The 14,636-nt window shown below is 42.9% G+C and overlaps 1 protein-coding gene across 2 annotated transcripts; it reads left to right on the top strand.

Moving 5' to 3' along the window:
- The first annotated feature begins 7,262 nt into the window (after positions 1 to 7,262).
- LOC104140335 (toll-like receptor 2) lies at positions 7,263 to 12,012 on the top strand. Of its 2 annotated transcripts, XM_068939964.1 has the most exons (3): positions 7,512 to 7,638; positions 8,074 to 8,384; positions 8,977 to 11,782. In XM_068939964.1, the coding sequence occupies exon 3, from the start codon at positions 8,978 to 8,980 to the stop codon at positions 11,600 to 11,602; it is 2,625 nt and encodes an 874-aa protein (XP_068796065.1). In that variant the 5' UTR covers positions 7,512 to 7,638; positions 8,074 to 8,384; position 8,977; the 3' UTR covers positions 11,603 to 11,782. The 2 variants fall into 2 exon arrangements, with proteins under 2 accessions (XP_068796064.1, XP_068796065.1); XM_068939963.1 differs by lacking the exon at positions 8,074 to 8,384 and having other exon boundaries at positions 7,263 to 7,638; positions 8,977 to 12,012.
- Positions 12,013 to 14,636: the final 2,624 nt, after the last annotated feature.

Here is a 14,636-nt window from a genome sequence, read left to right as displayed (position 1 = left end):
TTTTCTGCATCAGAGGAAGCTCAGGTATAATATTAATGATCTAGAATCTTAACATTTGTGTGTCAATACTTCGCCTAGCCAGGCCTTCTGACTTCAACCTGTCTGTGTTTAGTGGCACATGTTACACAAGTGTCTTGAGTTGTTTCTTCTTCAGAGACAAAAACTTAGTACATCCACCTATCCCCCAACTGGCCAACACCAGAATGGAGGTCTGTTTTCTTGCAACATAATCTACCTTACACATAAGATTTTTGATACAAGCATAGGAATTTCAGTCTGCTGGCAATATGAGTTTCTTTACTTATTCCTAGACGTAAGCTGAAGGAGTGGATATTTGAAGTATCGTGTAACCGCAGTATCTGAAGTGAATTTGTTATACTTCTAAAATAGCAATTTTCAAGGGAGCAGGGGTAAAAAAATAAATAAATAAATTTGAACTACTGGTTTAAGGCCAACATGCCCTCCTGATTTCCTTCCTAAGGGAGGACATGGGAGGCCTAGCAGAAAACCATTTTAGTGCCTGTAATAGGTGACATATTGTTTTGTGATGTTTCAGTATTAGTCCATATGTTCCCCCTTCCGAGCCACCTGGTCCAGTTACTCTAAATCAGACACAGACCATCTGCAAACTAGACAAGATTATCTGTCTCCTTTAAATTGCTGTGTCCCATACTAATTATGCTTTTGAAAAATACCAAGAGTACCAGGTTTTCACTGAGAAAGAACTTACCAAATGCTTTCATGTACCTTCTCTTGTGTTAAGTTCCAGCATCATGAGCTTGGCACCTTTGTGTAAAGTCTTAGCTGTAACGACTCATGTGTTGGAGTAGGCAAAATCTGGGCAATATTTCAGTTTGTAGCAATTGTGCACGTTCAGTGTTTGGATAAGCACTGCTTGCTTGTGAGCCAGCTACATGTCTCCTCTTTGCTAAAGCTGTTATGCAAGGTGTAGGAGTTTCATGACTGATGTTAAACAGAAGTTTCCCAACCATTTGGCATATGACTAGTTGAAAACTACCCATAATACCAAGTTAGACTGCTAGACTGTTGAAATACGAGAACTAATTTTACTATATCCTACATAGTAGAAGAACACACAGCAGCAGGAAGATGATATGACATTTAAGTTCTGAGTCATTGTTCCTGATCATATCTGTATCTTAATGGCATAGTGATGGGACAAAAGACGACCAGGAGCGAGTGAAAGCATCTTCTACCCAGATATAATTTTTTTCCCAAGCTTCTCGGGAAATATTAGAAAAATGAGCAAAAGAGTTGCTTGAATTTTAATCCTATGTTTTAGCCAGCAGCTTTTAGAAAAGACAAGACATCAAAAGGAGTGGTTTCCTGAATATACACCTCTAAGTTTCCCTAAAGTTCTTTTATTTGCCTCCATAATCAACCAGACCAACTTCTCATTAAGTGTCTAGCAACAGATGGGCTCGCTAATTGCGGGATGCTGACCAAAGTTTGTCTTTGGCCACAACTTGTTGCACTTTCAGTTTGTAAATTTTACATCAAGCGGTAAAAGTTCATCAAGAACAGAGTTCCTCAGAAAGTTAGAAAGCTTAGATGGGACGAGATCTATGAGCTTAAGCAGAAGCTTCACCCAAGCTCCATCTGCCTGGATGCCAAAGGTATAACTGCAGCTTGAGTAGCTACAACCAAGCCAGCTTTAAAATATCTACTCTGGGTACCAACAGGCTCAGCTATAGCAACACAGACTTTAGAAAGGGCTCACCACCTCACTATTTACTCAGTTTCAGATTAGCATTTCAGCACCAGCTCCTCCAGCTATAAGGTTACCATTAAGCTGCCTTAGTCCTAGTTCTGGACTGGCACAGGTAATAACTAGCCCATGCACATAGCACCGAAGACACATCCCAAGTCAGTGTAAGTGAGGAAAAAATGGTTAGCCTTAGCTTTCCCTAATCTCTCTTTACAATCAGCTGGGTGAACCTTCCCATTAAGGGTCTAGCAGTAGGTGGAAATGTAAAAACTGTGCAGTCCCGCACAACAGTTTTATTTTGAATTGAGGCTCTAGTATCTATTTAGCTGCTGTTAGGAAAAGCTGGATCAGAGTAGGAAGAAAGTTGAGCAGGCCAGAAGCTGAACTCTATTAATAGGATGGCTTTTGCTCTCCAGTTTCCACTTTCACCAACGTGATACTCCTGTTCAGTTTCTTCTGCCTTCTTCCCCTGTGCCTACCATGCTAGGCCTCATCCCAGCCATTTTAGACAGGAGGTAGCAGGACCAGGATCAGTGAAAAAGCAATGTGTGTGAGCCGCTACCATTCCCTTTCCTCCCTCCATTCCCCTCACAACATGCACATATCCCCATGCTTTCTCCCAGGTGACAGGCCAGCAGGAAAAACAGAGGCACAGACACAGCACCATCCCTGGCTCTGCTCCTTCTCTCTCCAGTATGTGCAGTCCTGACCCAGTCTGACCACACTGGGTCTAAGGGGTGAAGTAAGCAGGGGAAAGGGATGTAGAACTGAGTAGAGGCCTCAGGGTTATTCTTGATCCCACAACAGGAGAAGGTATAGAAAAGAAGCGGCAGAAAAAAAAATGCTTCCTATCCTGCATGGAGCTCTTCTGATGTGCTGCCTTTTAAGTCGGTTAGTAGACCAGTGTAAAAGGGCCAGATTCGGTACAATAAACACACCTCGACCGTTGCTGAAAGGAGTGGGAATCTGCTGAAGGCAGTACATTCTTCCATTGCAGTAACTGGATCCAGAAAAAAACATCTGTCTAGAGCTCATGGACTGTCTGTAGAAACTGCCTTACTGCTGAGCTGAGCTCTCAAGTTTTGAGTGCTCAAGCTTCAGGTTTGATTAGAAAGTACGTGTCATGATAAAGGGACTGCGCCCCATTGCAGAACGTAGCATTTGTGGGGATAGTGTCAAGACTTGCTCAGCATCTATTAGTCTAGGTCACGTTAAAGGAAAAAGAGACCACAACATGCAAAATCCTTCCTGCACATCCTTTAGCTGTAGTATAATTAGATCAGAGGAAAAAATAAAAATAGTTATCTTACAGAATTTAAAAGAATCCCACTGCCCCCACACAAGAGGGAAGTCCCTAGCGTGATAGGGAAGTGCAGCCTCTTTGACTAAGCAGCCACAGCACCTCCACATGCTACTAAAGCCAAAGAATGACTTTGGCTGCTTTATGAGCAAACCACAGCCCCCAAACTCATGTAATTTGTAACCAGTTCTTCAGATTCCTCAGCCTACACTTTTTCTTACAGGAAGCAACTTGCTCACAAACGTTCCTGGGCAAGATCATCCATCTGACCTACTCTCAAGCACAGAAATCATGCAATCCAAGCAGGTCATGAGAATTTTTCACCTGTCTTTACCGAAAGGTGGTGCAACACTAGGTTAGGGACAGACCAGCAGACACTGTTAACAGTTCCCTTACAAGACTCTTTCCACCAAGGACAGAGGGAGACAGATCTACAAAGATAAAGAACGTGTTTTTCTACATTCTTCCACCTCTTCCCTACTAACAGCTGATTTAGGAGAGAAGAACCAACGAGCATATAAGGCACAAAACAAAAAGCCCAAAACCTCATGGGGCAGGATAGAACATGAGCTGATTCTGCTGCAAGTAATTCATTCTCACATAAGTTTGCATCCTAAAGCATCTGAATCTAAAAGAAATGTACTATTGAGAGTACCTTGCTTATATGACCCTCTCCCGGACACTCCCTCTCCAGGGTGTGGGAACATATCAGTACCAAAAAAAAGGGGAAAACAGGTTTCCACTGGTGCGCAGAAAGCACAAAGCAGAATTGGAGCTGTGCAGATTTCTGTGCCTATCTGCTTAGATGTATGCATGAGGTATTATGCAGGTATTATTATCTCAGCCAGAGAGGTATTTGTTTCCATGCTCATTTAAGAATTAACAACGTGGAAAAGGATGTGAATGGCAGACAGCGAATTTGCAGCAATAGTACTGATACAATCTGCAATTAGTCAAAGCTAAAAAGAATGAACTGTTTTAGGTCTCAGAGCATGGGATTCATCTACACACAGAAAAAATGAGGATCAGCACACGAGCACCTAACAAAACCCTCCCAACTTAGCAGTATGGGAATGTTTAAAAATCACTTCTGAGTCAGTAACTGATGGACTCTTGCACAATACCAAATAATTTAAGAATAGCGCTGCTCATTTCTTGACAAGACCTGTTAATTGAATATCAGGAAACGAAGTTGGAATTTTCTATAGATGATAAAAGAATCATATGAATATTGCTGTCTTTACTTACATAATCAAAGACACTGCTTTAATAATATAGCAGCAGTTAAGCTTCAGACAACAGGGATTCATTCTAGAGCTAATTTTTATTTGCTATTAAAACTCACAAATTATTAATTAGCTGCAAGATGGGATCAAAAACTAGAGAGAATACTTATGTAAGGTATCCACATGGCTGACGAGTCAGTGGTTCATGATGCAAGGAAAGACACTCCCTGGGAAGTTTCATTTAACTGAAGAGGCGAAATGAGATGATGAATCTTGGAAAGATTTTCTGAAGTGGTAAAGAAGGGCAGGGTATTATTCTCTCTCCCAGCAAAGAAGCATCAAAGTGCATTTCCAGACCATAAACACCTTATTTGTATAGCTATACAGATATGACTTGCAGTTTTCATCCAGCACACAGACCTAAGGCCCTTGAGTAAAAGAAACTCCTTCTGAGGTCTGAATTCATGAAGGCTGGTACTCATTGCCTCTGGATTTCAGAAGGTCTTATACAGCTGCAGCTAATCTGTCATCACTCTGCCCACACTCACAAATACTTTCTTGCATCCTACTTAAAAAAAAAAAAAAAACAAACAGCAAAGACTTTTCTCTTCCTTCTCTTTTTTTTTTTTCCTTCACATTTTACAAAAGTATAGACTCAATTAAGCACATCTCCAAAACAGGCTAAAGAATTCAGCTGCCAAGATGGAAACAACATCTTTGCAATGTCTGGCTCAGATTCTCAGGTGTGATTTTGGGGGGGGGGGGGGGGGATTATTTTTCTTTGTTGTCAGACACAAAGCCAGTAGCGTGCTAATGGGGTACTGTCCTTTTGGAAGCAACACACCACATTTGGCAAATGCCAGGTCATTAACAACTGTCCCAAACATGCTTTTCTACAGAGGCTGATATGGCTAATGGAAAAGGCCAGAACCATTCCACGGCTCTCTGGTCTCATCCTGTAGCCCATAATAGGGGATAGAACAAACATTTTACATCTTCCAAGCCATCAGGGCTGTGCATTCCTCTGCCTTCCTCAGACTCTTCTCCCTTTCTCCCTTAAATTATATTTCAGGCACAAAGCCTATCCCTTGCAGAGAGACAGCGAACAAATAGAAAAGCTGTTTCAGGAATTAGATCTCTTTATAAGAGTTTTTGCAGGGAACCACGATTCTGCCTTTGTTATGGTCTCAGCCATGTTATTTGTACTTTTCCTACCCACTTACAGAGTCCTCTCTCATATGCTGCTGTTCCTCCACAAACCCTAAAATAAAAGGTCACCTTCAACAAAAGGAGAATGAATATACAAGATGCAAGCCTGATGAAACAACTGCTAGAATAATTGCCAGCATGTTGGTAAAAAAAAGTGATGCTTGTACTGAAAAATATATTTTTTTAAACTTTGTTACTTCAAAATGTCATTTACTTTCTTGGAGAGCCAAAAAACATGGTTTGGATAGCCCATGTACTAGAATATAGTTGGCCCATGTTTTCAAGGAGCGAACCACAGCCTGAGTTTCAAGAAGAGCACAGCTGGATTTAGATGTAGAAAGAACTTATCAAGGTGAAAAACAGTAGCTATAGAAGGTAACCTGAAGTTAAAAGAAGGAGGAAGAATCTAACTTGACACGTCCAAAATGTTTTCAATTTCCTGTCTCTTCTATTAAAGCAAGTAAGGATCTGTCTAAAGACGGGAGAACTTCAGGGGAAGTCCCAGAACTTGACTGGGCAGGAAAATGGCCAGTATGACTAGAAGGAGAGCAAAAACAACCTTGGGGTTTTCCAACCTCTCAGGACTGGACAGGATAGCCTCTGGGCTTCTTTAAGAGTTTCCAGTCGCTGGTAGTTTGAAAAAGAAGGGAGAACTGATAAAGGAAAAGGCAGAACTGATGACAGAATTCTATCTCTTGTGCAACCTGGTCATTTCCCATCTGTCAACATCCTGAACGGAACTAGCTGCAGACAAGGAACGCATCTTTCAAAGCAACAGCACAAACAGTAAGAAAATCTACTATTTTTTCCTAGCTGAAGTGCACTAAGTTTATAATTATTTGGTTTGCAGAAGCACTTTCAGAGTGCAACACCTTGTATTCACACACATAAGACAGTCCAACCCAAACACCTTACCACGCACGTATACAGTAAGTCACATAACAGGAGAAAAGCAGTTTCATAACCCCATGGTCATGCTTGGTGCCTTATAGATCTTCACTACCAAACTCATATGCTAATACTGATTTTACCTAGATATGAGCAGATGCTTACATAGGAACAGCTGTGTTAAGTTTCCAGCTGTCCATCAGCAGCGCGACCAGCTGTCATGTTTTTAACCACAAGTCTAACAACGCTTGTTTTTTTCCCCTTAAGGCATCACATGTGGCAGCCATTTTTGTTTCGTAACAATCTCAGCTCTCATTCTTTAAAGAAGTATGTTTCTACCCAGCATAATTACAAAGTAAGCTTTGAAAGCACGTCCCCTTGGAGGCATAAAATGCAGAAGGTAAATTTTTTTTTTTAGATTTATACATGTCTTAGGCCAGTCACTTGGTCTCTTTAAGTATTTGTCACTATCAGTGGTACATAGGTGCCTGGAGACTCAAAGCCTATAGCCAAAACAGTGAAGCGGAGAACAGTGGTAACAGGGAGGATTATCCATTAAGGGGGATTCCCCACTGCCTGCCGGTCCTTATTCCCTCTGATACAACTGCGCCACACAGCAAACAAGGCTAAGCAGCAAGAGGGCACCGGGAGACCACCGCGTTTTCCAGCGTTGGGCACAGTGGGTTCCAAGCATTTATTTAAAAAAAAAAAAAAAAAAAAAAGGCAGTTCCCACATCTCTGTTTTTATCTCAGCATCCGCTTGAGCAGCTGTTCTTACCGCCATGAAAACTGCACGTCTTGGGCTGAAAGGGAACCCGCGGCAGAGCCGTTTGGCCTCGGAGAGAACTGACAGGTGCCCGTCCTCAAAGAGCACGATGTGGGAAAACTGGAGGTTATTCACGGAGGTTATTACGGGACGGGACGGGACGGGACCGGCTGCTCCTTACCTCCAGGAGGGGCAGGGGAACGGGAAGGCTCGAGTTGAAACAAAGACTTAATTCAAATCGGAACCGAGGGCAGAGTGAGGGCCCTGGCGCGGCGCTGCGGGAGGGGCGGCTGGGCCGGGCCCTCTCCCCGCCGCCTCCTTTCTCCCCCGCGGGCCAGGGGGGCCGCCGCCGCCCCCTGCCTGCGCCGGCTATGCGGCGAGGCCCCGCCAGGGAGAGGGCGGCGGCGGCGCCCGGGTTTTCCCCCGCCGGGGCCCGCCCAAGCCGCGGCGCCGACAAAAGGAGCGGCGGGGCCGGGCCGCCCGCACTGACGGCGTCCTGCAAAGCGGCTCTGCGCAGCAGGTACCGGGACGGGCGGGCGGGCGGTGTCTCGGGCTTCGGCCCAACTCCAGCCTCTCGCCGCCGCCCTGCCCGCGAAGCGCCTGTGGCGCAGCGCGGGCGGTGGATTGCTGCGCGCCGGTAGCGGCCGCCGGGGCGGGGCGGGGCCGCTAACGGCCGCCGGGGCGGGGCGGGGCCGCTAACGGCCGCCGGGGCGGGGCGGGGCCGCTAACGGCCGCCGGGGCGGGGCGGGGCCGGGCCGCTAACGGCCGCCGGCGCCGGTAGCGGCAGGTCCGGGGTGCTAAGGGAGTGGGGGGGGGGGTCCGGAGGGAAGCGCCTGGCGCTGCGGACGCCGCAGGGCTGCCAGGCCGGCTGCGCGGCGACCGGCTGTGTGCCGCGGGCCGGTGCCGGGCTCCCTCCGGCTTAGCTCCCTTGCCGCTTCTGCTGAGCACCTCGCAGGGCATCGTCCGAGGCTGGTGGGCCGCAGAAGGGACTGTCGTCGTACCGGGTTGCTGCTCGGCAGGTGTGCGCCTGCACTTCCACGTGAGAAACGCAAGACAGGGCAGCCCATGAAGCCCTCAGTGTCGGGGGCAGGTCCAAGGTTAGGAGAGGAGTTCAGGAGCACAGTTACCCGGCAGCGGGAGGTCTCAGAGATGACTGAATACGCAGCAATGGCCTCTTCTGGTGCAGAGCCCCTTATTTATTTATTTTTATCTATATCTTTGAAGTTCTGCTCAGAAGTGAACTTACTGTTTTCCTTACACCTACAGGTAAGGCTAAATATATGATTACTAGTAAATTCTCGGCAGAGTACAGACTAACAAATACTCCAAGCTCACAACTTTCCTTTAATATATTTTTAGCAGCTAGATGGAGCACCTTGTCGCGTTACTCTTGAATACGTTACTTAGGTGGCTGCATAGGCTTCCAGCTGGTAGAGCTTGTGTGGCAGAGCGAGAGATGTAAAACCAGTGTCGCAAGCAGCAGTTAGGAGAGTGTATTTCAGATTATGCAATGGAAAGACACTCTAACAAAGGCTGTTTGCTGCCAGATTGTGGGTGGGGAGGGGTTGCAGGAGGGAAAGGGGGGGGAAAAAAAAATCTTCAGACTTTACTGAGGACAATCCGAAATGTATCGCACTCTCCTTCAAGTCATTCTCTGACAGTTTCTTTCATTATTGCTCTTAAAAAAGAATAACGAAGCAAGATATCATGTAGATAACAAGGGATTCATAGATACCGCTCATGAAATGATTTCTGTACTTGCGCATAAGCTGAGGGGGTTTTTCAGTTCTTTTGAGGGTACTCATTTACATTATGTAGAGCATATTATACTGATGGATTTTACATTTCTCCTCTCCAGGATGAGGATCCTTATTGGAAAACTTTATTTCTACCTCATTTCTTTTTTATTCAGTAGAACAAATGGGTTCTTAACTTGGAGAACATCTAGAGCGTATGCCTTCCAATTTTATAACTACTCTTATTTAAACCTCTCTTCTGTATCAGAAGCACATGGTCCAAAAACGGCAAGAGTTCTCAATTTCTCACATAATGTGATTGAAAAAATAGCCAAAAGAGACTTTGAAGGTTTCGATGCGCTGGAAGTTTTAGATCTTGCCTACAATCAGATTAAGGACGTTGAACCTGGTGCGTTTGAGAATTTACTCAGCCTTGTTTCTGTGAATTTTTCATTTAATGATAAGAAACTTGATGTAACTGGTCTTGCATCTCATCTAAAACTACTACCGACTGGAGAAGGCTCGGGGGTTTTACAGCTTTATAAATATTTTGAAACATCGTCAGAGACTGCTCTGGAGTCTTCTGTGTCAGCCAAAGAGCTGCAACGTTCCAAAGGTCCATCCGACCGGCTAAATGTTAATCCAAAGTTCAGGCGAAGCATACAGGATCCTCGAAGAGCAGAGAAGAATGTAACAGTCTCTCCAACAGCTGGATTAAAGCCTAATTTATGTGGAACGCCAATAAATGGAATACTTGATCTGTCAAAGAGTAAACTGTCTGAGGAAGACCTGACGGAAAAACTGGATGCTCAACTTTGCCAAGCTCAGCTGGACAGTATTTTAGAGCTTAACATCAGTCACAGCAGCCTGGAAATGGATCTTTTATCGCTGTTTATCTTGTTTTTACCAATGAAAAATGTGCAGTCTATTGATGCTAGTTATAACAAAATAACAATTGACAATATAGATGTTGAAGCTATTTGTCACTTTACGTTCCACAATTTCTTCTTTTTAAATATTAGCAACAATCCCTTGAACAACTTGGATACAATATGTCTCCCTTCAACCATTAAGGTAATTGATTTGTCCTTCACAAACATAAGTCAAGTACCCCAAAATTTTGCTAAAAAACTGTTTAATTTGGAAAATATGTATGTTCAAGGAAATCACTTCATATATACTGTAAGTCCAGAAAACACCAATGCAAATCAAAAATTTGCACCCGGAACTGTACATATTAATGCAATTTCATTAGTTAGAAATGAAGCCGGTACACCCATTGAGAGCCTTCCAGAAAAAGTAAAACACTTAAAAATGTCAAACTGCTCTATTGTAGAACTTCCAGAATGGTTTGCTGGTACAATGAAAGAATTACGGCTTTTGGATCTCAGCAGTAATCCTGTTTCCACGTTTCCTCACTTACCTATCTCCCTGCAGCATCTGGACATAAGTAACAGTGATATTAAAGTAATACCACCTAGTTTTAAATCCCTTTCTAATTTAACAATATTTAATATTCAAAATAATAAAATTACAGATATGCCCCTTGAATATTTCCCATTAGCTTTAACAAAATGTGATATTAGTAAAAATAAATTGCAGGTTTTGTCATTAACTGCAACCTTAAAGAAACTTGACTATCTTAATGTTTCTGGAAATCTAATAACCAAATTGGAACCTACTAGCCAACTTTCTGCAATCACCAATCTAGATAGTAGTCACAATTTAATTTCAGAACTCCCTGATCACTTTGGGAGATCTCTTCCAACACTGAAATATCTTAATTTATCAGGGAATAAGATCTCCTTTCTACAAAGTGGATCTCTCCCAGCTTCTTTGATTGAATTGGACATTAGCAACAATGCCATTACTACTATAGTGGAGGACACTTTTGGCCAGTTAACAAGCTTGAGTGTTTTGACTGCTCAAGGTAAACATTTTTTTTGTAACTGTGATTTGTACTGGTTTGTGAATATATACATCCGTAATCCATCCTTGCAGATAAACGGAAGAGAAAATCTTAGATGTAGCTTTCCACCAGATAGAAGGGGCTCATTGGTTGAGAACAGCAATCTGACACTTTTGCACTGTTCCCTGGGCATTCAAATGGCTATTACAGCTTGTGTTGCAATCCTGATTGTTTTAGTGTTAACTGGCTTATGTTGGCATTTTGATGGACTGTGGTATGTAAGAATGGGCTGGTACTGGTGTATGTCAAAAAGGAAACAGTATGAGAAGAGGCCAGAAAACAAGCTATATGATGCCTTCATTTCATACAGTGAACATGATGCAAATTGGACAAAAGAGAATCTGTTGGAAAAACTTGAAGCTAAGGGGTTCAAGATATGTTACCATGAGAGAGACTTCAAACCAGGGCATCCTGTGCTGGGCAACATTTTTTACTGTATAGAAAACAGCCATAAGGTCCTTTTTGTTCTCTCTCCCAGCTTTGTAAACAGTTGCTGGTGTCAGTATGAACTGTATTTTGCTGAACACCGGGTCCTGAATGAAAATCAGGATTCCCTCATTATGATTGTGTTGGAAGACCTCCCATTCAACAGCGTGCCACACAAGTTCAGCAAACTCAGGAAACTACTGAAAAGAAAAACCTACTTAAAGTGGAGCCCTGAACAACACAGACAAAAAGTTTTCTGGCATCAGCTAACAGCTGTCTTGAAAACAACCAATGAACCACTTGTTCTGAGAGCAGAAAATGGATCCACTGAAGATATGTATGAGATGGAATGAGATTACAAGAATATGTAAAGATTGTGCCTGGAAAGCCTGCAGTCAAATAAAAGCATTTCGGTGTTTTTCTTCTGCAAAGACTGCTGTGTTGAAATGGGGGGGGGGGGGGGAGGGGGGTTGTCTCAGTACATCACTCCCATGAGAAGTTACTAATTAGTTTGCAGCATGCATATTATTCCATCTGGAAAAAAAAAAAAAAAAAAAAAAGACTCTGTTATCCAATAGGGCTGAGACCTGAACACTGATAGAACTGTCGTCTTTTTTTCTGGGTGTTTGATTTTTCAGCTATTTCCAGCATTTCTTCAAATGCTGTGGATATTGCTGAAATGAAGAACAGCTGTAGTCACGCTACATATCCTGGCTATCTTTTCAAGATTATTGCAGAAATAATAAAAAACAGCATAGTTCACAGATTAAGATGTAGTTCTGATTCTGAGTTCTAATAAAACCTAAGCTGGGAACACACGTGTACAGGCAAGAAAAACACAACCCACAAGAGTATATGGATAGCACTTTCCTTCTATGGTTTATAGTGAGAACAGAGTGGACTTAATGTAGTCATTCGAGAGAAGCAATTACAAATCCACATTACCCTATCACTTGCTTAAGTGGTGGAAGAGACCAGATATTATGCTTACAAAAGCTTTGATAATTACGGACTAAGAAAGACATATAGCCAGATGACCAAGAAAGAGCTAGGCGAGTGTGTCAGCCTCTACTGTTAAATAATAGGTAAGTGTATGCTTTTATTTAAATGCTGTTACCACAAGACGAATATGACCATGGATTCCATGTCCGACCATTTCAGAAGAACGCTGTTTTCTGAAGAATAAACAAGAAAATTCTGGATGATATTATTTAGCTTTTCACTTGACAAAATTAGCCTGACCCTTTTCAAATTAATTTAGTGCTACATCAGCATAGTCATGGTCATCACCTAGTGCTACTTAATTTTATTAATTGCATTTGAAGAAAATACAAACGTCCAGACGATTTAACCCCCACATTCAACAGAAATCCATGGACTGTGGCAGTAAATAAACACTAAATGAGAATGAACTACTTACTTAAGATAGTACAAGCTGAATTCATTCATAATATGAGCAAGCCCAAAAGACTTATCTACGGAAAATCTCAGCTACAAGATTGTAGAACGTCAACGTTCAACATATGGGATAGTACATTGGAACCAGACTCTGAAAAGGACTTAGCTGTTATTGGCAATAAATGACAGCAACTCTCCGTGCTCTGCTGTGGCAAAATAAGACTAAAAGTATCCTCTTCGATGCCAAAGAGGGGAAACACGAAACCAAAATAAGGAGATAAGAGCAAAAAATAATCCTTCTGCAATGTATTTTAAAAAGGATAAGATTCAGCTGGAGCACTACACACACAGTTTGCACGCTCCTTGTGCTGCTTCCTAGAATAAAGAAAGAAAAAGAAGCCTACATATTGCACTGTTTAGCATGTCTGACTTTTGGAACCAGTTTTCAGCAACAGCGATTGCAATGGATGAAAGCATTGTTCTCATACTAAACGTGAAGCCATTTTAAACAGGAATCGACAGTGACGTGCTGTTAGCATTTATTACCAATTATAAGCCAATTTGCCAGTCCTGATTAACCTTACTTATACTCCCTTTGGTATAGCCATGAAACACAGTGCTTGAAGTGGACGATAAACAAATTGCTTTTCAAATCAAAGAAAGCAAGCTACCTCAGTTGCACTGCAGGACAGAAGCAGTGCTTGGCAAAATCCAGATGTACCTTGCGTTTGAAATTGCCTCCTCCCTCTCTGTCCCATGGTGATGCTTCTCCAATTTTCCATCGGCACAAATAATGAGAAACGCAGCAGGACTTAGCCTCCTCTACCATCTCCATTTCCTTTGCACCCAGAACCCAGAAAGGAGAGAAATCTGGGCTCATTCTGTACCCGCCTACCCCTGTACGCCTAATTCTGTACCCTTTCCTCAACAAGCATGGAGAGTCATGTATGCTGACAGCACTGACAACAGATTTTCCTGTTCTTTAAGTCACTGTCAGCAGAGCAGCCAGCTTAATGGTGAAAGAGAGAGCGGGGCTTTTTTTCCCTGGTATGTGCATACGTACAGCATTGTTTGAAGACATTCAGTGGCAGGACCATTTATGCAACCTCCACCCTCCCTGTGCACCCTCTTAGTGAAAGCCATACAGTACAATATATCTGGAAGAAGGCAGCCAACATGAATGCTTCTGCAATCAGTATTCTTTAACGTTTATGCCTAGAACGTTGATTCAGAGTGCCAATTATGTTTTTTTTTTAAAAAGCACTAGTATCTAAACATGGGCACATTTTACACAGGTAGCTCAGCTGCACTTTCTCACAAAAGAGATGGTGTATTCTTCATATGATAATTATGGGGTGTAGAATATGCTTTTGGACACATTTCCATGAACAGAAAAAAGTCCAACATCCACCTGAGTCTGTCCATGCACTCTTTCTGGAGCAAAAAGATACTACAGATAAGTTGCTGAGTTAGCATCATCTTGATTTGCACTGTGTTATTAGCCTGCAAAAGAATAAAATAAGATGAATGAAATGAAATCCATCTCATTTTTCTGCTTCCCAGCTTCCACCTTTACTAGGCAGATGGTTTCTTCATCAGGAAGAGAAATACAGCGTTTTCTTCACCCTTACCATATCCTTCTCTCTGAGTTTCCATCAGGAACATCTCTCATTGCTCTTCTTTATAGCCCTGCCTCACCATCGCATGGAAGTAGGTGAAGAGACAATGGTGCAAACAAGCACCAGCCTTGCAGTTCAGAAGCTCTCTTTGCTGTTTATTCCCAGTGCTTCAGACGGAGGGGTACTGAAGATTATTTAGGGGATAATTTTCACTGCTTTCCTAACAAGTGACAAATGATACACCAAACCACAGATACCGTAAGATACCATGAGTTAGCATGAGATAGCAGAAGATTATTAGGCACCGATCTTTTTGGAACATCCTCAGTCCAATTTTTGCATCTTGATCTCCCCAGCTTGTCCAAGCCGT

This window comes from Struthio camelus, chromosome 3, assembly GCF_040807025.1.
Source record: "Struthio camelus isolate bStrCam1 chromosome 3, bStrCam1.hap1, whole genome shotgun sequence".
Classification (NCBI taxonomy): domain Eukaryota; kingdom Metazoa; phylum Chordata; class Aves; order Struthioniformes; family Struthionidae; genus Struthio; species Struthio camelus.
The sequence above is the reverse complement of the archived record's forward strand: the minus strand, read 5'-3'. Positions and strand labels throughout refer to the sequence as shown.

What these genes read in the sequence shown, in the direction of transcription:
- LOC104140335 (XM_068939963.1), top strand. Translation starts at nt 7,490, where the DNA reads ATGCGGCGAGGCCCCGCCAGGGAGAGGGCGGCGGCGGCGCCCGGGTTT. An exon ending in AAAGCGGCTCTGCGCAGCAG is followed by an intron (nt 7,639 to 8,976) that starts GTACCGGGACGG and finishes TCTCCTCTCCAG; the next exon opens with GATGAGGATCCTTATTGGAA.